This window comes from Natator depressus, chromosome 3 (genome assembly GCF_965152275.1).
Source record: "Natator depressus isolate rNatDep1 chromosome 3, rNatDep2.hap1, whole genome shotgun sequence".
In the NCBI taxonomy this organism is placed as follows: domain Eukaryota; kingdom Metazoa; phylum Chordata; order Testudines; family Cheloniidae; genus Natator; species Natator depressus.
The window spans coordinates 18,638,450-18,661,494 of NC_134236.1; the positions used below are offsets into that span (position 1 = coordinate 18,638,450).

Here is a 23,045-nt window from a genome sequence, read left to right on the forward strand (position 1 = left end):
CCCACTTTTTTCTTTCCTGCTGCTGTGTAAACAGATGTCTTCAGTGAGTTGTCCAAAACAAACCAACCCTCAGGTCTTTTTCCTGAGTAAGTTATGTTTACTGAGATTCCAGGAACTATGTAGGACTCAGAGTAGTTGAAAGTATTCCTTTCAAAATACACTGTCTTGCCTTTAAATACAATAATTTTTAAATGTAGATTTCAATATATAAACTTTAAAAGAAACATCTCTCGCAGGCTCTAAGCAGCTTTGAGAAATAATAAAAAATACAATCAGAGGAAGACAAAGAAAAGCAGTAGTAAACTCTCTGCATAAAAGAAACCAGGCCACATAACCAGAATTTCCCCACCTCAGGTCCCGGAAACCCTAATCCTTTACAAATAAAACTTGAGTGGAACCTTTGAAAGTGTGTGCCCACAAAGATGGCCTTTGCATGTCATACATGAATGGATGCACTCTTGCCAAAGTATAGAGGTCCAGAGAAGTGTGGGGGGCCCTTAAAAGTGGCCTCTGTGAAGAAGCAGAGCATTGTGTCTTTAGTATAAGTAGGGAATTACTGATACTAAAGTAGAGTGATCATCTAGTCATTGGGATATTAAGCAAGAAACACTTCAAAAAATTACTGTTAACGCCCACGCTAACTGTGAAACCAATGGTACAAAAGGCATGATAATCTTGAGTTAGTGAAAATGCTGCCAACACACTGTCTACTAGGCCTCTGAGCTTCTGATTATGTTTCACGTAAACAAACAGCGAAGTTAGATTAAAAGCATAAAATACTCTTGCTGGATGGTTGCAATGTAACACTTCTTTATTTCTAAGACTTTAGAAGAACACAGAAGAACCCTAAACAGAGAAAGACAAAGCAGACTGCTCCCTAAAATAGAGAGGCACAACTCACCCACCCTGCCCTTGACTCTGATCCTAGCCATGCTTCCCTGCAGAGCCCCCTGCCTGCAAGAAGGACCAGGAAAACCACTGGGAATTTAAAGTGATAGATCACAGTTCTAATAGTTTTCAGTACACCACCCTTCTGAATTCAGACTCCTTCTGCTCTGATACTATAGACCCCAGTGTTCATGAACTTGATTCCAAACATGTGAGCTTTCAGTTATGCGGCTGAGAGGGATTAAAAAGTTGGGATTGGGCACTACAATCTTGTCCAAAAAAAGGAGAAGGTCAGTGAGGGCATTACAGAGGGATTGTGGGGCTCACAAAGATCATGAAAGGAGTCATGCTAGGTGGTCCTCATCTCCTTTTGTCTGGAGACAGTGGGAAGGGTTCCTCAACAAACCTTTTGTACAGTATAAAATGGTTTTGATTTGATTCAAGGTTTGAGTGAACCTGGTTTTGTTGTAGCTGATCTGGTTAGCTCATCATCATAGGAGACTGCAGTAGACTTTTGCTTGTATTAAAATACACAGCGTCTCATGTGTCCATGTTTATGTGGAAGATAATCATTTAATGACATTCCACCAAATTCATTCTAATAAATCATTCTGAGCAAATCTTTATTTCTCATGCCAGCCATTTCCCTGTACACTGCTTTGTGTTGTCTTTTCCCATGGTACAGCAGTACTTTCAAAACAAAAATAAGGACTATAGAGACATAAGCCTCCCTCCCCGCAGAATTTGACCCCTAACCTAAATAGAGAGTGCATATCCCCAGCACACTGCAGAGTATAGCTTTGCAGATGTGGAAGAGAGAAGGCTATTCTTGGTTCAGTTGACAGGGATCTGTGAGTAAGTGCATCTTCTGGCTGAAATCTCAGTCCCTCAGAAGGGTTGCTGGTGCAATATTTGGCAGTGCCAGAGGAGGATTATGATAGTGCCTGAAGGTCCTGACCTCGTTCTAAAAACCTGCAAAGGGGATTTTTTTAAATTTGCCCATAGAACCTACATCTGACCAGAACATTTCTGACATACGTCTTCCCTTAAAAAAATGCTGTTTTGTTGTAATTGAAATATTTCACAGGAACGTGTGGATTCCTACAAAACTTTGCTTAGAAAAAAATGGAAATGAAGCTCTTTGGTGATGTTGAAACATTCCATTTCAACATTACCAGAGTGGAACATTGTGATTTTTCATTTTAAAAAATCCCCTTTCATTTCAGAATTTATTTTATTTTATACTTTTTTATTGTTTTTTTTAAAATAAACAGTCAAAATCAAAACAAAGCATTTTGACTTTGGTGGGGGGGAGGGAATTTCAGCTGAAACTATTTCCCAAATTTGACCTGAATTTATGAATAGTTTTCATCAGCCCAAGATTGCATTTTCTGGAGAATATACTATTTGTCCGAAAAATTTTGCCCAGGTGTAGAAAGAATAGCTCTGAGGTTTAAACTATAGTATCTTAATGGCAATGTGTACTAACTCAGATGACAGTAATGATTATTTATATGTCAACAATTGGGTAAAGCATATTAAATAGTGATTGGTAAACAGCGAGGAAACCTGTTATCCTCTCCATTGGTTTACAGTACAAACGGCCTCTGAAGCATTAAAGTAAATCCTCTGAAACATCTGGTACTGGCCATTATCAGAGACAGTATATTGCACTAGATGGATCAGTGTTCTGATCTACTATGACAATCCCTGTATTTTTGTTAATAGCAATGCTGGTATATGGGGTCACGTGTATGGATAAATAAAAACCATATTGCCCACCTCACCATATTTGACATTAAATAATTATTATAATGATTTTGCTTGTAGATGAATGTGTTTTCTGATTAGATGATCTTTGCCCAATTATTAAAGGGTTAAATTAGGAATTTCACTTGTTCATAGTATAGACTACATCTTAATAGGCATATTCTAGAGGACTGACGTCCCCTCTCATTCACCTTTAGACTGCCTCTTTTCTGCTTCACATTTACACAATGTCCTCGTAGCAATTGCAACCATTGCTTACATATAAAAGAAATATTAAGCCCGCTAAAATCTGTTCAAAACAATATAATGCTTTTAATAACACTTTACCAGTTGCAAATAAGGAGAATCCGTACCATGCAACCAACTAGCTCTCACACAGGTGGAGAGCCACTGCCTTATATAATTGCATTATAAGTTGTACAATACTTCATAGTGGTTTTTAATATTTTATTTTTCTTGAAAAGTGTTTAGTAAACACATGCATTTGTCACAATGAACAATTTGTATCTGCTGAATTTAGCCCTTTCCCTGTTTGAGAATTGTCGCAGTTTGAAGTAAATAAAACTATTTGACATACAAACGCATTTTGGCCTCTGGGTTGTTTGTGTACTGCTAATAATGAGAAGTCACCTGAGTTTTGTTGTTTGGAATTATCTATTCGAGAACTGTGATTGGTCACCCAAGTCCCATAGTATTTTGAACAATTTTGAAATTTAAATAGCTAAATTTATGCACCTAAATCCATAGCTAGGCATCTAGTAAGTAGCCTGGCTTTCTGATTTGCTGAGCACCCACAGTTTTCATTGACTTCAACTAGAATTGCACGTGCTCAGCACCTCTGAATACTAAGGCACATGGTCAGGTACCTAAATATCCCAAAGCTGGAATTTAGGGTATGACTGCTCTGCAATCAGGGGATGTGACTGTAGCTTATGTAGATATCCCAGAGCTAGCTTTAATCTACCTAGCTCGGGTACTGGAGCAGTAGCTGTGAGAGTAATTACCCAGGGTTCAGGGTGGACTTGTACAGTTCACGCTGAAGTGCATGCTGCTGCAGGATCAGTATCATTGCTGCAATACCTGAGCTAGCTAGATGAAAGCTAATTCGGGTATTGTCAACATGAGCTACAATCACACTCCAGGATTGCAGTGTAGATACATCCTTTGAGGGCTCTGACACTCTGACAATGTGAGGCAGCAGCTTGGAAAGGGTTAAGGCATCCCTGACTACCTGGGTGGAATGTATAAGGAAGAGGAAGCTGGGTCCAGTGGGCCTTCCAGGTGCTGAAGTAGATCCAATCCCTAGAGTCTCTGTTTGCTGCTACTTGTGTTTCTTATTGTCAGTGACAGAGCTGAGACAAATTTGAATTTCCATCCTATGGGAAATTCCAGCATATTGACATTTGTTTTTGTCTCGAATTTTGAATTTTTTCACAGAAATGAAAGTCTGAAAAATCTCAGTACAGAAATGGTGAAATGATTTGTTTGGGTTTATTGAAATGGTTCAAAACACTTTGTTTCAAGTCAGTTCAATATTAAATTGCATTTTTGAAAGAGGCACATGGCCTATGTTCATATCATGTCTAGCACAATGGGGCTTTGATCCTGATAGAATTTCTAGATGCTACTGAAATACTGTCACTGAAAATAATGACTTAGCACTTATTAGTCAGCTGTATCTGAAATAAATTTACTGGAATTACTTTTGGATTTCCAGCCTGTTGAAAATTATTGGAAAATATCAGGAGATTACAAGTATTTTTGAGGGGTTTGCCAAAAGTTATCATTTTATAGCACCACAGATGATATGCCTAATTTCACTAGAGCTACAATGTACAAATAGGCATAAAAAGGAGTAAGATTACATGTAAACAAAACTGAAGTAAAATCATTCACAAAACCGCAAGGAACACGTTAGTGGGAAAACAGGATTTTTGTATCTTCCTATAATTAAGAATAAATTCCTAGTAGGAAACTATGGCGACATAACATTTTAAGATAATCAGATTTCTCATTTAAAAAAACCCTGTGTGTGTGTGTCTCTATATAATTATATAATTCCCCTTTAAGGGATCACATATCCCACAGTGTCAATATAGTGAACTTAGGGTCAGTGATAAGCTGCCAAAATTTTAACAACTGGTTCCCTCCTCACCCCATGAGGGGGTCGTGGCCTACCCCACCCCGGGAACCCTACCCCATCCGCTCCCCTCCCCGTCCCCTGACTGCCCCCAGAACCGGGCAGGAGGGTCTCATGGGCCACCGTAGTGGATGCCCACCCCACCCCTAAGAGCCAGAGGGCCCGCGAATCAGCTGTTTGCACAGGAAGCCTGGGCGGGCTGAGAAGCAGGCGGCAGCTTCAAGCTCAGGCCCAGGGAGGTGGAGGCGAGCTGGGGCAGGGAGCGGTTCCCCTGCGCCCCCCCCCCCAAGGGTTACCTGCTGCAGCATCGGTGGCCCTCCTCGCGCCCCCCCACCGCAACTCACCTCTGCTTTGCCTCCGTCTCCACCACCTTGGGACTGAGCGTGAAGCCGCCGCCTGCTTCTCAGCCCTCCCAGGCTTCCCGTGTGAACAGCTGATTCGCGGGAAGCCGGGGGGGGGGAGAAGCAGAGCGGGGTGGCACGTTCAGGGGAGGAGGTGGAGCGGACCGGGCGTGGGGCGGGGCCAGGAGCTGCCAGTGGGTGCTCTGCACCCACCAAATTTTTCCCGTGGGTGCTCCAGCCCCTGAGCACCCATGGAGTTGTCGCCTAAGGCGCCACATTTGGCCAGTTGTTAAATTTAGAAGCCCTTTTAGAACCGGTTGTCCCTCATGGGACAACCGGTTCTAAAAGGGCTTCTAAATTTAACAACCGGTTCCAGCAAACCAGTGCGAACCCGCTCGAGCTCACCACTGGTTAGGGTGATGGTAGAGTGGCAGCTCCAAGACAAGGCTCTGTGAGTCCCCAGCTGGTGAGCAGAGAGAGATTGTTGGATTAATAATGGATAAAAATCCTTTCACCTGTAAAGGGTTAAGAAGCTAAGGTAACCTTGGTGGCACCAATGAGGGGACAAGATACTTTGAAATCTGGAGGGGGGGGAAGGCTTTTGTCTGTCTGTCTGTGTGATACCTTTGCCGGGAACAGATCAAGGATGCAAGCTCTCCAACTCCTGTAGCGTTAGTAAGTAATCTAGCTAGAAAATGAGTTAGGTTTTCTTTGTTTTTTGGCTTGTAAATTTCTTGTGCTGGAGGAAATGTGTATTCCTGTTTTTTTGTCTTTTCGTAACTTAAGGTTTTGCCTAGAGGGATTCTCTATGTTTTGAATCTGACTGCCTGTAAGATTATCTTCCATTCTGATCTTACAGAGTTGGTCTCTTCTCTTTTTTTGTTCTTCTAATAAAGTTCTGTTTTTTAAGAATCTGATTGGGTTTTGGGGGTCTTAAAAATCCGAGGATGGTTTGTGCTCATCTTGTTTATTCTCAAGCCTCCCCAAGAAAGGGGGTGTAAGGGCTTGGGGGGATATTTTGAGGAAATAGGAACTCCAAGTGGTCCTTTTCCCTGATTCTTTGTTAAAGCACTTGGTGGTGGCAGCGTTTTACCTTTGTAAAGACTTTGTGCCTTGGGGAAGTGTCAAGGTTCCTTCCCCACTCTGAACGCTAGGGTACAGATGTGGGGACCTGCATGAAAAACCTCCTAAGCTTATCTTTACCAGCTTAGGTCAAAACTTCCCCAAGGTACAAAATATTCCATCCTTTGTCCTTGGATTGGCCGCTACCACCACCAAACAAATACTGGTTACTGGGGAAGAGCTGTTTGGACACGTCTTTCCCCCCAAAATACTTCCCAAAACCTTGCACCCCACTTCCTGGACAAGGTTTGGTAAAAAGCCTCACCAATTTGCCTAGGTGACTACAGACCCAGACCCTTGGATCTTAAGAACAATGAACAATCCTCCCAACACTTGCACCCCCCCTTTCCTGGGAAATATTGGATAAAAAAGCCTCACCAATTTGCATAGGTGACCACAGACCCAAACCCTTGGATCTGAGAACAATGAAAAAGCATTCAGTTTTCTTACAAGAAGACTTTTAATAGAAATAGAAGTAAAGAAATCACCTCTGTAAAATCCGGATGGTAGATACCTTACAGGGTAATTAGATTCAAAACATAGAGAACCCCTCTAGGCAAAACCTTAAGTTACAAAAAAGATACACAGAAATAGTTATTCTATTCAGCACAATTCTTTTCTCAGCCATTTAAAGAAATCATAATCTAACACATACCTAGCTAGATTACTTACTAAAAGTTCTAAGACTCCATTCCTGTTCTGTCCCCAGCAAAGCCAGCATAAAGACAGACACACAAACCCTTTGTTTCTCTCCCTCCTCCCAGCTTTTGAAAGTATCTTGTCTCCTCATTGGTCATTTTGGTCAGGTGCCAGCGAGGTTACCTTTAGCTTCTTAACCCTTTACAGGTGAGAGGAGTTTTTCCTCTGGCCAGAAGGGATTTTAAAGGGGTTTACCCTTCCCTTTATATTTATGACAGGAAGTTTTAACCTAAGCTGGTAAAAATAAGCTTAGGGGGTCTTTCATGCAGGTCCCCACATCTGTACCCTAGAGTTCGGAGTGGGGAAGGAACCTTGACACAAATAAAATGTAAAACGCACAGTGAAGTAAGAACTGATGTGTTTTAAGTTCTGTTTGTTGGTGTTTTAACTCTAGAGTTAACCACAGTGAGCTAAAACACATTTCAATGCTTCAATCGTTGTATACACTAAGTGTTCTAATCCTGTGTCTTTTCCCATTGTGAGCAACTCCTCTGAGAGCGGTGCTGGAATCAATGAGAAATGAGTATTTTTTGTACTGTTGGACATTTCTGTTAAGGTTACAGCTGGGTGAAAATTTTCAGTTGAAACTTTTTTTCAGTGAAAAATGCAAATTCAGGACAGCCGAAACATTTTGCAAATCCATGTCTGTCGCAGGGCAGGGCTTCTCCTGAGCTTCAAACACTAGCTGCCTTGCCCTGTCTCCTTTAAGAAGGTTTATTCTCTTAAAACAGGCAAGTAAACCAATAGAAAACAGTCTTTGAACTCACCTCTTTTCTTTCAGGCTTCAGATAGGGTTGCCAACTTTCTAATAATGGAAGTCTGAGCATCCTTGCCCTGCCCCTTCTCCAAGGCCCCGCCCCCACTCACTTCATTCCCCTCCATACGTTGCTCACTTTCCCACACCTTCACTCACTCATTCATTTTCACCAGGCTGTGGCAGGGGGTTGGGGTGAGGGATCCATCTGGGGGTGTGGGCTCTGGGGTGGGGCCGGGGATGAGGGATTTGGAGTGCAGGAAGGGGCTCAGGGCTGGGGAAGTGTGTTGGGGTGCAGAAGGGTGTGAGGGGTGAAGGCTCCGGGCAGCACTTACCTCAGGTGACTCCCAGGAAGCATGTCCCTCTGGCTACTATGTGGAGAGGCAGCCAGGGCATACTGCCTCTGCCCACAGGTGATGCGCCTGCAGCTCCCATTGGCTGCAGTTCCTGGCCAACAGGAGCTGTGGAGCCAGTGCTCAGGGTGGGGGCAGCGCACAGAGCCTCAAGGCCACCCTTCCAGCTAGGAGCCAGAGGGACATGCCAGACACTTCCTGGGAGCTGCACAGAGCTGGGTAGGGAGCCTGCCAGTCCCGTGCCAACCGGACTTTTAATGGCCCGGTCAGCAGTTCTGATTGAGCTGCCAGGGTCCCTTTTCAACTGGGTGTTCCAGTCAAAAAACCCTTGCTTCAGTGCCACCCCTCCCAGGATTCTCTGGGGCTTCTGCTCTGGACAGTTCCCAGATCTAGTCAGCTATGTTCCCTTCCTGGAGCAGTAGCCCCAGGGTTGCTTCTCTGAGCATCTATCCCCTTGCTCCAGGGAACCACCACAGGTGTTAGCTCCACTCTGGTGTGATGTCCTTTCCACATGCACAGCCTGTCCCCATCACTCCCTTCCACCTCTCACTTCCTGCCCTCTGATGGCCCTTTATAGACCAAGATGTATCCCAGACCCCTTGTCTGGAGTAGGCTCATCCGTTACCCTGTGACAGTGTCAAATCGGGTGAATTTTGTGTCAAAAACAAACAAACCAAGTGTTCCAAAACAAAAAGTTGAAATATTTAATTGAAGATTTTGAAACGGAAACATTTTGACTTTTCATTTTGAAATTTACTTCAATTTTATTTTTAATAAAAAGGTTTATTTGTTTGTGTATGTGTGATATACATATAATTTTTGGGGTTCACCAAAAATTTTGCTTAGGGTCAACCCAAAATGAATATTTTTTCAGTATGGCCAGAGAACCCCCCAAAATCAGTTATTCACATATCTCTAGCTAGGGTCTTTTCCATTCCTCTCTTTCTTTTCTAGGTGATTGTGATGGATTTGGAGCTGCCCTGTGATAATTTGAGTACTATATGTTGGCCTGAATAAGGGACCAGGGCGTAGGCAGTCTGGCCTAGCGATCACAGCTGGATTGGGGTCCACACATCGGGGCAGTAGTCAGTGAGGGGTTGGAGGAATCACTAGAAGAGTCAGGGTCATAGTCAGCCTGGGGTCAGGGACAGTACCAGGCTAAATCAGATTCAGGCCAGAATTGGAGACCAGAGATCAGAGGTAGATCTGGGGTCCCAGCATGCCTGAAAACCATATGATTGCCCAGACAACTTCCTGGGCCACCCTCCAGGGTGAAATAGGGCACTTGGCCAATCAACACGCTGCAGGGTACCGTCACTCTGGGTCCTTTGGGCAGTACTTCCTGTGGTGCCTACTCTCCACAGTGCTACCTGGCTGCAGCACTGCATTACCGCCTGGTCTCACTGTGGTTCCATCAGCTAGTCCATGCTCTGCAAACCTAGGGTCTAGTCTACGGATCCTTACAGCCTGGTTATTGGGATGTTATTTAGCATATGACTATATTGGTTAAAGTTAATAGGAATTTTTTCTGGATGCAGGCAGCAAGGAGAAGAATGGCTGAAGATAGCCTTCTATCAGCAAACACTTGAGTTGTTAAGGGATGATGGCAGAACTATTAGCTTTGATGACTCTCTCTCAGTCTCTGACCAGCCTTCAACTGGTTTAATGAGGAATGACCAAGGCCTGCCAAACGCAGGAGAGCAAAGGATTTGGGCAGACGGGTGTTAAAGAAGGGCAGCCAATCAGGGACAAAGAGGGTGGGGAGGTGGGACCAGACTCAGACCCAGATACAGGAGCCTGCTGGTGTTGTCTGCAGAAGTTAGGCTAGGGGCTCGTCTACATGGCAGGATAATGAGTTGTATGTGATGGGGGATCTGGTTTCTAAAGTGTACTAATCTGTTGTGCATTAATTGGTCCATGCAGACCCTGTAGCTGTGCACTAAAATTTCCCTAGTGTGCTTTAACATAGAAAAATAGCATGATGTTACAGTATTCCTATAGGGTCTCCTTGGACCAGTTAGTGCACTTTAGAAATCACACCCCCGTAGAGCGCATTACCTCACTGTATAGACAAACTTCATTATGGGATGGCTTTAGGTAAGAGAGACACGCATGTAGACTGTTGTTTTAAAATCCTTTTTCTCTTATGCTTTGATCCTACTGCTAAATAAACAATACTTTTGTTTAAAAAGGCTGATTGGTCACCATATACCACTGGTCACTGGCTCCTGAAGGGAAGAATCGCAGGTGCCAGAATTCAGTCGGACCTGCAGGGTAAGAACAGTTAATACACATTGTACTGTGGCCCAGGTCGTAGTCTGAGAGTGGAGGAATCGTGTGATTCTACCCTGAGGCAGGTAAGAGCACAGGGCCCAACCATGTGGACGTGTACACAGAGAAACCAGAAAGGGGACAAAGATGGCTGCAGCTAGCCCTGTCACTGGAACAACTGTATTCTAAATTGCTACCTTTTTTTATGCTTTAATGTTCGCTACATTCTTTCACTAATTTTAAGCATTTGGTTGTGGTCACTTTAATTTTGACCACAATCTTTACGTTTTACCGCCCTTCAGCTGCTCAACTCAATATCAAAATGAATTAACATGATTTTTAATGCTCCTGGTATGAGGCTAGTATTGGCTTCATGTACTACAGTTAGGTTCACAGCCCAGATCCTATTGATTTAAATAGGACCATGATCAAGCTCCTTGTTATGTTTTTTTTTAATGAATGTCTGAAATGCATCTTTATGTTCAAATAAAAATGGAAAAAGGAAACCCAAAGCTGAAGCAGTGAGCACATGTTTTGGAACTAAATCCTCTGTGGAAATAGAAAATGAGCTGTAAAAGTGGAGCCGGAAGGTCTACTGCTGTGGATGATTGTGTACGGGGGGAAACGTGTTTTCATTTAAACTGCCTGTTAAGTCAGTGTGGATTTATCCCTGGGGCTGGGGTTAAACGGTGTATAGCAATGCACTTTCACAGTACACCACTGGAGTTGTTTCAAATTGTATAACTGAGATGCCTTGTTACATCCTCTTATTAGTTGCTACCATGGTCCACGACGTTGCTTTTCTCTTTTTGGGGGAGGTACACTGGTTTTTCTCTAGTGGGAACTGTAGAGGGTCTGGGTAACCAGGAAAGGGAAATGGAGTCAGTAGGGCGATGGGAGGAGGACAGATGCTATGATTCAGAACAGAGATGGGGTGTGGTGAGTTGCAGAGGGACAAGATTAAAAATAAATAAATAAGGCCGGTTATACCATTTTTGCACTCACACTCATTTCTAACAAGTTTATACAGGACATATACTGTACACCACTGTTTGGCACATTTCATGCTGAATTTGTCCTGGTTGGGAATTTAATACAAGACAAGAGTGGCATCTGCTTATATCTAGCCTACATTTGGCTGGCTGAATGGGATTGGTGGCAGTGACATAGCAGTCAGCAGCCTCTGGTTTGATCACTTTTTGTCTTTTATAACTTTCTTATAGTACCCTGGCCATAAATCAAAGCTGCTTTTTGTTCTTAAATCACCCACAGTGGAGACAAGCAGTTCAAATGTCGCCTGGCATCCCCCAGAGGATGATTTTTCCTTTCACTACAGCAGTTCCCAGAATGGGATTGGATTGAGTGCACTATAATCTCCAGGACTTTGTTTTGTCAAGATCTAATGATGGGACACCTCACTATTCCATAGCCTATTATCTCAGTTAGATGTTGCATCTAAATTCTCCCTTACCTAATTCCAACTTGTCACTTTTAATGCACTATCACACACAGTTCTTCAGTTTCCTCCATTTACAGCCTTCCACGTGGTTGTTCCCTAATCCCACCCACTTGGACTGTACTCATTTTTGTTACTCTTCTCTGAATTCCTTCTAGTTTGTTGACCTCTCTCTCTCTCTGGAACTGTGAAGCTCAGAATGAAAATAAAAACACTGTTGTGCCAAAGAATTGTGGGGAAGTGTTTCTCAGCACTTTTGTTTACATGCAGTTTATTTTGATATTTTTATTACAGGGGTCCTTTCAACTTTTGGGAATGGCTATGTTCTTTTTATGTCCTTGAAACGGAAAAAGAAGCTCAAACCCTCTGAGATAATGACTGTCAATTTAGCCATGTGTGACTTGGGGATTTCAGGTAATTCAGTGTTTTATTTCTTCTTTTACATTTCCTCCCTTTTTATTTTTATTTCTTTTTTGGCCGTGATATGTGAGGCCAAATTCTACCCGGTGTTGTGCAGATGGGACTCCGCTATGTGACAGTAGGAAGCCAGGGTGTGTTTGTGATGGCGGAACTCAGCCCACACTGTTTCCATTCCATTGTTTCTACATTAAAAAAAAAAAGGAAAGAGTACAACAGAGAAATTTTAGGGAGGAGCAAATCCCCTGGAAAGAGAATGAAAATGAAGAGAAATATGACCTATTCCAGCGGTCCTGAATCAGGCAAATGGCCCAGGCAGGTTCAAATCTCAGAAGCTCACATTGTACCATTTGGCATTGTTAATACAAAACAGCCTTCATGACAGCTGAAGAACACTATATTTCAGTTTTACCAAATGTTGTACCCAGGATATAAACACATAATGAACAAACCCCATAGAACGAGGGATGAGGAATGCTGAGGGCTTTGAGATCTTCAAATCTAATAGTTTTCTACCTAGTTACCCTTTTAAGAATGGGATGCCGCCCCTTTTCCTTCCTGTAAAAAGCCATGCTCTACTGTCTGTGTCAATTTGTAAAGAAGAAGCAACCCATGAAAAGATTCATATGCCCAACTCTCAACCTGAATATGTTCAGGGGTGAGAATAGACACCCTTTAGAAGACTGTGCAGCACTGTGGAGGTGCCTAGCTCTTGGTGATACTTTATTTTTTAATCTGATGCTTGTGCAAATCTCATTACACTCATGAGAGTTATACACACCTGGGAGAAGAACTGTACCCACCTTTTGAAAAAAATGGCTTGGACTGCAGGAGTGGGAGGAAATCCACCCGAAATCCACACCTGATATTCACCCAACTAACCACAGGGTGTCATCCGTGTGGTACAAATGATAGCTTAAAGGAACAGACGGCTCCAAACTTCCTTAGATCCCAGTATCGTTATCTCTCATTTGTTAATACACCTTAGAGAAAAGTCATTGTCATTATGCTTTCCAGGAAATGGCATGATTGGGTCTGAGAATCTGTACAAGATGATATTTTCTGGCTGAGTGATCAGCCTGTGGATATACAAATAAGTCTCTGCTGTGGGATTTGCTTGTTTCTAAGAGTGTTAGCATAAAAATGTCTGCTCTAACCCCCTTAGAATGCTACATTAGATATTTTCCATCTCTAGCACTTAGAAATGCAGCAAATGAATTCTAGATAGGCAAGAAACAGCTCCAATCTCATACGTCAATTATGCCCTGTGAATCCAACTCATTTAATCGTGAAGTATCAGCTTGCTGGGGATGTTTGCAAACATGCATTCATTTCTGATGCCATCTACTGGATAGCGCATGCCTGTAGTGTGCAACTCACAGTATGTTTAGGATTGTGGTTACAGCAAGCATTTTATGATCAGGACTTCTGGGTTCTATTCCTAGTTCTAGTCCCTGTTCCCAGACATAGAGTGTGATCCTTGACCAAATCAATCTCCCTATGCCTTTGTGTAAAAGGCCTATAATGAACATTGAGTGAATACTTTGCAACAAATAATTAATGTGATTAGTTCAGCCTTTTTCTGCTTATGTAATGCTGTGACTAGCACAGGGCAAAATTGTTTGGATGAATAGTTTATTTACTGAAAAATACAATTTTAATCAACCTGAAACTATTTGCAAATTTGACAAGTTTGACCTTACTCCTGGACAAAAAGCAATTACCTCACTCAACCCTATGTTTGAAGATGCCTATATTATCATTGATCTCCCCTCAGTGTCCTGTCTTTTGAATAAAGGTAGTTTTTTGTTTGTTTGTTTTAAAGATTATTTTGACAGTACCAACTTTTCCAATGACCCACTGTTTCCCCTCTTTGTAGTTGTAGGAAAACCATTTAGTATTATTTCCTTCTTCTCTCACCGATGGGTGTTTGGCTGGCTGGGCTGTCGTTGGTATGGATGGGCCGGCTTCTTCTTTGGCTGTGGAAGCCTTATCACCCTGACAGCTGTCAGCCTGGATAGATACCTGAAAATTTGTCATTTAACTTACGGTAAGAAGGAAAATTTGCATTGAGTGACACTATGTAGCTATTTTCTCTCCCCATCCTCGCTGGAGACTTGTTTAGAAGCATTAAGCTGAATTGTATAAGAATCATGTTCCCTATTCCTAGGGTGACCATATTTCCCAAAAGGAAAACGGGGCATTGTGCGAGGCTGGCCCAAGCCGTCCCCACCCTTCCCGTGGGGCTGGCCTGAGTTATCTCCTGAGCCCTGCCTGCCTGTCCCCTACCCCCCCGCTGCATGGGGCTGGCATTGCTGCTCCCCCTGCACATTCCTCTGCATTGCACCCCACTTTTTTGACAAAAGTGGGCATTTGTCCTGTTTACTCTTGCCAATTGATCAAGTTAGCAAGAGCAAATGCCCACTTTTGCCAAAAAAGTTAGGACGGCCAGGACAGGGCTTAAAAAAGGGACTGTCCTGGCTAAAAAAGGATGTATGGTCACCCTACCTATCCCTCAGAACAGTGGGAAAGTTCCTAAAGGTCAGGTTAGGCCCAAACAGTAATTTAGTTTACAAAATCTAGTGTCAGAGGAAATGCTTTCAATGCCTTTTAAAAATTTCCGTTATTAAACAATTTTTTGCTGTGTTTGAAACCCAGCACTGCAGCACTGAAGGTGCCTAAGCAAAAGTGAACAGGGTTAGGAACAAAACTGACGACTTTGATTGATCTATTTTCATAGTCCAAGTAAAAATTATAATAAGAGAAATGAAGAAATAATATGAACAGTAATGAGTAAATTAGTAAATTTAGATTTATATAATTATTTCAGTTGTAATAATCCATAGTACTGAGAGTAGTAACTGAGAAACATAGATTTTAAGGTCAAAAAGGACCATTATGATCATCTGCTTTGACCCCTCTATATCATAGGCCATAACATTTCACCAAGTAGTTTCTACATCAAGCCTATAACTTCTGGTTGAGCTAGAATGTATCTTTTATCAGAGGATTAGCCATCTGTATCCGCAAAAACAACGAGGAGTCCGGTGGCACCTTAAAGACGAACAGATTTATTAGGGCATCAATTATTGGGAGTGTACCACATACACCCTGACTAAATTGGCCTTCAACACTGGTTCTCCACTTGTAAGGTAACTTCCTCTCTTCATGGGTCAATATATATTTATGCCTGTTTCTGTAATTTTCACTCCATGCATCTGAAGAAGTGGGTTCTTTACCCACGAAAGCTTATGCCCAAATAAATCTGTTAGTCTTTAAGGTGCCACCGGACTCCTTGTTGTTTTTTTTAACATATCTTTTGGGAATACAACCAGTCTTGATTTAAAGACTTCCGGGCATGTCTGCACTGCATCTGGGAGTGTGCCCTCTCAGCCCAGGCAGACAGATTTGCACTGGCTTTGCTTGAGCTTGCATGTTAAAAATAGCAGTGTGGACATTGCTACAAAGGTGTGGCTTGGGCTAGCTGCCTAAGTCCAATCCTGCCCAACCCCCTGGGTCTGAGCCCGGGTGGCTAGCCCAAGCCACTCTTGTCATGCTGCAATATCCGCGCTCTGCATAGGCTAGCATGAGTCTGTCTACTTGGGAGGCATGCTCCCAGATGCAGTGTAGACATACCCCAAGTGTTGTAGAATCCATGACATCCCTAAGTACATTGTTCCAATGTTTAGCTAACCTCTCTGTAAAAAAATTACACATCTTATTTCCAGTCTGAATTTGTCTAGTTTCAATTTCTAGCCACTGCATCTTTCTATACCTTTCTCTGCTAGACCAAGAAAGGTTCACAAAAATGATAGTGACAAATGCAACAAAGAGTTGGTTTGTAGTAAATGGTCTGACCAGCTCTTAATTGCAGGTGTAGAATTTCAAGTTGTTTTTAGCCAAATATATATAATCTGACATTATAATTGTTGAATTATCTTCCAGGAACCTGGCTTAAGAGACATCATGCCTTTATCTGCCTGGCAATAATTTGGGCCTATGCTACATTCTGGGCTACTGTGCCATTTGCTGGTTTGGGGAACTATGCTCCTGAGCCATTTGGAACCTCGTGCACTCTGGATTGGTGGCTGGCTCAGGGTTCAGTGGCTGGACAGGCATTTATTCTGAATATTCTTTTCTTCTGCCTCTTGCTCCCAACTGCAGTGATTGTGTTTTCCTATGTTAAAATCATTGCAAAAGTCAAGTCTTCTGCCAAAGAAGTTGCTCATTATGACACCAGGATTCAAAACAGCCATGTACTGGAAATTAAATTGACCAAGGTAGGTAAGAGACATTTTTATCAAACTCTGTCAGACCGTAAAACCAGGTGGGAAGAACCCGTAGATCCTATAATTGGTACTGAATATTTGTGAAGCTCTAATGTGTCAAAGCAAAAGGTTGTGGTGGCCTGCGATGTTAGTTGCAGCCCTTATTCTCGCTGTATCTGCAAGGCACAGCTGAAGGAAGGGGAGGATGGAGTTGTGATTAAGGCACTTAGAATGAGACCCTGGAGATGGGTCCAGTCTGAAGCTGTGTAACCTTGGATCAATCATTTGATCTGTGCCTCAGTTTCCCCATCCATAAAATGGGGATAATAATACTTCCCTACCTCACAGGTGTGGTCATGAAGATAAATTTAAAAATGTTTTTGAGGCACTCAGGTATCACTGTGAAGGGGGTCATAAAATAGATAGATGAAAAGCGGGGTTTTATTACTGGTGAAATAAAACTATGGACAATTTGTATTCTTCTATCAAAGAAGATACACGTACAAGAAAATGTGGTGATCATGTGGATTTCTTTATGATTAAAGATTCACAATGAATTTTTTATAAAAATTAAAGTCCAGACAAAATGCCAAGATGGCCTCTGTTGTCACAAATTTTGGTTACCCCAGCCTTATTTTTGCAGTTCTTTTTTTAAGAAACCCTCCAAGAACCTTGGGAATATAGTAGTGTGTTCCCCATCCGACTGTACCCTTTTTCTGTTTGGCAAACATGTCAGCCACAAGCTTGGCTGACACTGGAGGATTGAACTGGGAACCTCCAGCGCTAAAAGCATCAGTCTCTAGAGCCCGAGACAAAGAGACAAAGTTTCCAGAAACAGAATCACATCTTCTGTGGCTCGGGTATGGGGGGTGGGAGGGAACTTGTAACACACTGACTAGTAGGATACACATTTATTTTCTTTCCATGTTTGGAAATGAACTGAAATTAACAAGTGGTTGCAATGCATATAATAGATTTATAGATTCACAGAGTCTAAGGCAAGAAGGGGTCATTATGATCACCTAGTCTGACCTTCTGTATAACACAGGCCAAAGAACTTCCCCAAAATAATTCCTAGAACAGATGTTTTAGAAAAACATCCAATCTTGATTTAAAAATGGTCAGTGATGGAGAATCCACCGCGACCCTTGGGAAATTGTTCCAGGCATTAATTACCCTCACCGCTAAAAATGCATGCCTTATTTCCAGCTGAATTTATCTACCTTCAACTTTCAGATGTTGGATTGTGTTATATCTTTCTCTGCTAGGCTGAAGAGTTCATTATTAAATATTTGTCCCCCCTGTAGATACTTACAGACTGTAATCAAGTCACCCCTTATCCTTCTTTTGGTTAAGCTAAATAGATTGAGCTCCTTGAATCTATCCCTATAAGGCTTGTTTTCCAAACCCTTAATCATTCATACAGCTCGTCTGTGAATCCTCTCCAGTTTATTAACATCCTTCTTGAATTGTAGACACCAGAACTGGACACAGTATTCCACTCACAGTTGCACCAGTGCCAAATATAGAGGTAAAATAACATATCTACTCATACGCGAGATTCCCCTGTTTATGCATTACAGACTTGCATTAGCGCTTTTGGCCACAACAACACACTAGGAGCTCATGTTTAGAGCCCAGCAAATCCGCAGATATCCGCTTTATATCCACAGATATTCACATCCATGGATGCAGATGTGGATATCCACGGACCATTTTTATGGACGATGGATGGATGCGGATCCAAATTTTATATCGAAAGCTTTGCAAATCTGCAGATATCCGCTTTATATCCACCAATACCCGTGGATCATTTTTGCGGATCGCGGATTCGATGTGGATACAAATTTTGCATCTGCTCAGGGCTCTACTCATGTTCAGCTGATTATCCACCAGGATCCTCACATCTGTTTCAGAGTCACTGCTTCCCAGGGTAGAATCCCATATCTTGTAAGTATGGCCTACATTCTTTGTTCCTACATGTATACATTTACATTTAGCTGTATTAAAACACATACTGTTTACTTGTGCCCAGTTTACCAAGAGATCCAGATTGCTCTCAATCAGTGACCTGTCCTCTTCATCATTTACCACTTCACCAATTTTTTTTTCATCTGAAACTTTATCAGTGATGGTTTTATGTTTTCTTCTAGGTCGTTGATTAAAATGTTAAATAGTGTAGGGCTAAAACCTGATCCCTGTGGATGCCACTAGAAACACATTCACTTGATAATCATTCTTCCGGCAACTCACGGAAGCTACTAGATTGCATGCCCTGATTCTCATGGGTGACTTTAATTTTCCTGATATCTGCTGGGAGAGCAATACAGCGGTGCATAGACAATCCAGGAAGTTTTTGGAAAGCGTAGGGGACAATTTTCTGGCGCAAGTGCTAGGGGAGCCAACTAGGGGGGGCGCTTTTCTTGACCTGCTGCTCACAAACCGGGTAGAATTAGTGGGAGAAGCAAAAATGGATGGGAATCTGGGAGGCAGTGACCATGAGTTGGTTGAGTTCAGGATCCTGACGCAGGGAAGAAAGGTAAGCAGCAGGATACGGACCCTGGACTTCAGGAAAGCAGACTTCGACTCCCTCAGGGAACGGATGGGTAGGATCCCCTGGGGGACTATCATGAAGGGGAAGGGAGTCCAGGAGAGCTGGCTGTATTTCAAGGAATCCCTGTTGAGGTTACAGGGACAAACCATCCCGATGAGTCGAAAGAATAGTAAACATGGCAAGCGACCAGCTTGGCTTAATGGTGAAATCCTAGCAGATCTTAAACATAAAAAAGAAGCTTACAAGAAGTGGAAGGTTGGACATATGACCAGGGAAGAGTATAAAAATATTGCTCGGGCATGTAGGAAAGATATCAGGAGGGCCAAATCGCACCTGGAGCTGCAGCTAGCAAGAGATGTCAAGAGTAACAAGAAGGGTTTCTTCAGGTATGTTGGCAACAAGAAGAAAGCCAAGGAAAGTGTGGGCCCCTTACTGAATGAGGGAGGCAACCTAGTGACAGAGGATGTGGAAAAAGCTAATGTACTCAATGCTTTTTTTGCCTCTGTTTTCACTAACAAGGTCAGCTCCCAGACTGCTGCGCTGGGCATCACAGAATGGGGAAGAGATGGCCAGCCCTCTGTGGAGATAGAGGTGGTTAGGGACTATTTAGAAAAGCTGGACGTGCACAAGTCCATGGGGCCGGACGAGTTACATCCGAGAGTGCTGAAGGAATTGGCGGCTGTGATTGCAGAGCCCTTGGCCATTATCTTTGAAAACTCGTGGCGAACGGGGGAAGTCCCGGATGACTGGAAAAAAGCTAATGTAGTGCCAATCTTTAAAAAAGGGAAGAAGGAGGATCCTGGGAACTACAGGCCAGTCAGCCTCACCTCAGTCCCTGGAAAAATCATGGAGCAGGTCCTCAAAGAATCAATCCTGAAGCACTTACATGAGAGGAAAGTGATCAGGAACAGTCAGCATGGATTCACCAAGGGAAGGTCATGCCTGACTAATCTAATCGCCTTTTATGATGAGATTACTGGTTCTGTGGATGAAGGGAAAGCAGTGGATGTATTGTTTCTTGACTTTAGCAAAGCTTTTGACACGGTCTCCCACAGTATTCTTGTCAGCAAGTTAAGGAAGTATGGGCTAGATGAATGCACTATAAGGTGGGTAGAAAGCTGGCTAGATTGTCGGGCTCAACGGGTAGTGATAAATGGCTCCATGTCTAGTTGGCAGCCGGTGTCAAGTGGAGTGCCCCAGGGGTCGGTCCTGGGGCCGGTTTTGTTCAATATCTTCATAAATGATCTGGAGGATGGTGTGGATTGCACTCTCAGCAAATTTGCAGATGATACTAAACTGGGAGGAGTGGTAGATACGCTGGAGGGGAGGGATAGGATACAGAAGGACCTAGACAAATTGGAGGATTGGGCCAAAAGAAATCTGATGAGGTTCAATAAGGATAAGTGCAGGGTCCTGCACTTAGGATGGAAGAATCCAATGCACCGCTACAGACTAGGGACCGAATGGCTAGGCAGCAGTTCTGCGGAAAAGGACCTAGGGGTGACAGTGGACGAGAAGCTGGATATGAGTCAACAGTGTGCCCTTGTTGCCAAGAAGGCCAATGGCATTTTGGGATGTATAAGTAGGGGCATAGCGAGCAGATCGAGGGACGTGATCGTTCCCCTCTATTCGACACTGGTGAGGCCTCATCTGGAGTACTGTGTCCAGTTTTGGGCCCCACACTACAAGAAGGATGTGGATAAATTGGAGAGAGTCCAGCGAAGGGCAACAAAAATGATTAGGGGTCTAGAGCACATGACTTATGAGGAGAGGCTGAGGGAGCTGGGATTGTTTAGTCTGCAGAAGAGAAGAATGAGGGGGGATTTGATAGCTGCTTTCAACTACCTGAAAGGGGGTTCCAAAGAGGATGGCTCTAGACTGTTCTCAATGGTAGCAGATGACAGAACGAGGAGTAATGGTCTCAAGTTGCAATGGGGGAGGTTTAGATTGGATATTAGGAAAAACTTTTTCACTAAGAGGGTGGTGAAACACTGGAATGCGTTACCTAGGGAGGTGGTAGAATCTCCTTCCTTAGAGGTTTTTAAGGTCAGGCTTGACAAAGCCCTGGCTGGGATGATTTAACTGGGAATTGGTCCTGCTTCGAGCAGGGGGTTGGACTAGATGACCTTCTGGGATCCCTTCCAACCCTGATATTCTATGATTCTATGATTCTATGATTCCCCATTTACATAATTACATTTTCAGATCTATCAGTTAGCCAGCTTTTAATTCATTTAATGTGTTCCATGTTAATTTTATAACATTCTAGTTTTCTAATTAAAACTTTGTGCATACCAAGTCAAATGCCATACAGAAGTCTAAGTATGTTATGTCAACAGTATTACCTTTATCAGCCAAACTTTTAATCTTATCAAAAAAAGATGTATTTTCCACTGAATGCATCCGATGAAGTGAGCTGTACCTCACGAAAGCTTATGCTCAAATAAATTTGTTAGTCTCTAAGGTGCCACAAGTACTCCTTTTCTTTTTGACAGGATATGTTTTCCACAAACCCATGCTGATTTACATTAATTACATTACCCTCCTTTAATTCTTTATTACCTGAGTCCCATATCAATCACTCCATTATCTTGCCCTGGACTGATGTCAGGCTGACAGGCCTATAATTTCCTGAGTCATCCCATTTACATTAGCTTTCTTCCAGTCTTCTGGAACTTCCCTAATGCTCCAAGGCTTACTGTAAATCAACATTAACAGTACAGCAAACTCCTCAGTCAGCTATTTTAAAACTATTGGATGCGGTTATCTGGACCTGCTGATTTAAAAATGTCTAACTTTTGTAGCTTCTGTTTAATATCCTCCAGAGATACTAGTGGAATGGAAAGAGTGTTATCATCACCATATGTTGAGACTATATAATCTGTTTTTCTCCAAATACAAAATAGAAACATTTATTGAACAATTCTGCCTTTTTTGCATTACTATTGATAATTCTACCATTTCCATCTAGTAACGGGCCAATACTATTGTCAAGATTCTTTTTGTTCCTAATATATTTTAAAAATTCCTTGTGATAAACATGTTTCTACATAGTATACAAAGCCAAAACATCATTGGGAATTCAGACTATGTCAAGGTTCCTTCCCCACTCTGAACTCTAGGGTACAGATGTGGGGACCTGCATGAAAAACCCCCTAAGCTTATTTTTACCAGCTTAGGTTAAAACTTCCCCAAGGTACAAACTATTTTACCTTTTGTCTCTGGATTTTATTGCTGCTACCACCAAGCATCTCACAAATATAACAGGGAAAGAGCCTGCTTGGAAACGTCTTTCCCTCCAAAATCCCCCCAAGCTCTACACCCCCTTTCCTGGGGAAGGCTTGATAAAAAATCCTCACCAATTTGCACAGGTGAACACAGACCCAAACCCTTGGATCTTAAGAACAATGAAAAAGTAATCAGGTTCTTAAAAGAAGAATTGTAATTGAAGAAAAAAGTAAAAGAATCACCTCTGTAAAATCAGGATGGTAAATACCTTACAGGGTAATCAGATTCAAAATATAGAGAATCCCTCTAGGCAAAACCTTAAGTTACAAAAAGACACAAAAACGGAATATACATTCCATTCAGCACAACTTATTTTATCAGCCATTTAAATAAAAACAGAATCTAACGTGTATCTAATTAGATTGCTCACTGATTTTTTACAGGAGTTCTGACGTGCATTCCTGCTCTGGTCCCAGCAAAAGACAACACACAGACAGAGAGAACCCTTTGTTCCCCCCCCCAAGCTTTGAAAGTATCTTGTCTCCTCATTGGTCATTTTGATCAGATGCCAGCGAGGTTGTCTTAGCTTCTTAACCCTTTACAGGTGAAAGGGTTTTTCCTCTGGCCAGGAGGGATTTAAAGGTGTTTACCCTTCCCTTTATATTTATGACAGACCACCTGCAGCATAATCAGTCAGGCTAATACAGCCATGGGAATAGTTTTGGTTAGTTAGCTGCTGCTGCCTTGACAGTAGAAAGAACCCCAGATTCTGGTGGCCTTATTT

At 42.6% G+C, this 23,045-nt stretch overlaps 1 protein-coding gene across 1 annotated transcript in view; it reads left to right on the forward strand.

The window, feature by feature from the left end:
* OPN5 (opsin 5) overlaps nt 1–23,045 on the forward strand; it is a 53,442-nt gene that overhangs the window by 25,097 nt on the left and 5,300 nt on the right. The window contains exons 3-5 of the mRNA XM_074946788.1: nt 12,089–12,208; nt 14,091–14,261; nt 16,157–16,491. Of these exons, the coding sequence (XP_074802889.1) occupies nt 12,089–12,208; nt 14,091–14,261; nt 16,157–16,491 (626 nt within the window). The remainder of the gene's footprint in view (nt 1–12,088; nt 12,209–14,090; nt 14,262–16,156; nt 16,492–23,045) is intronic.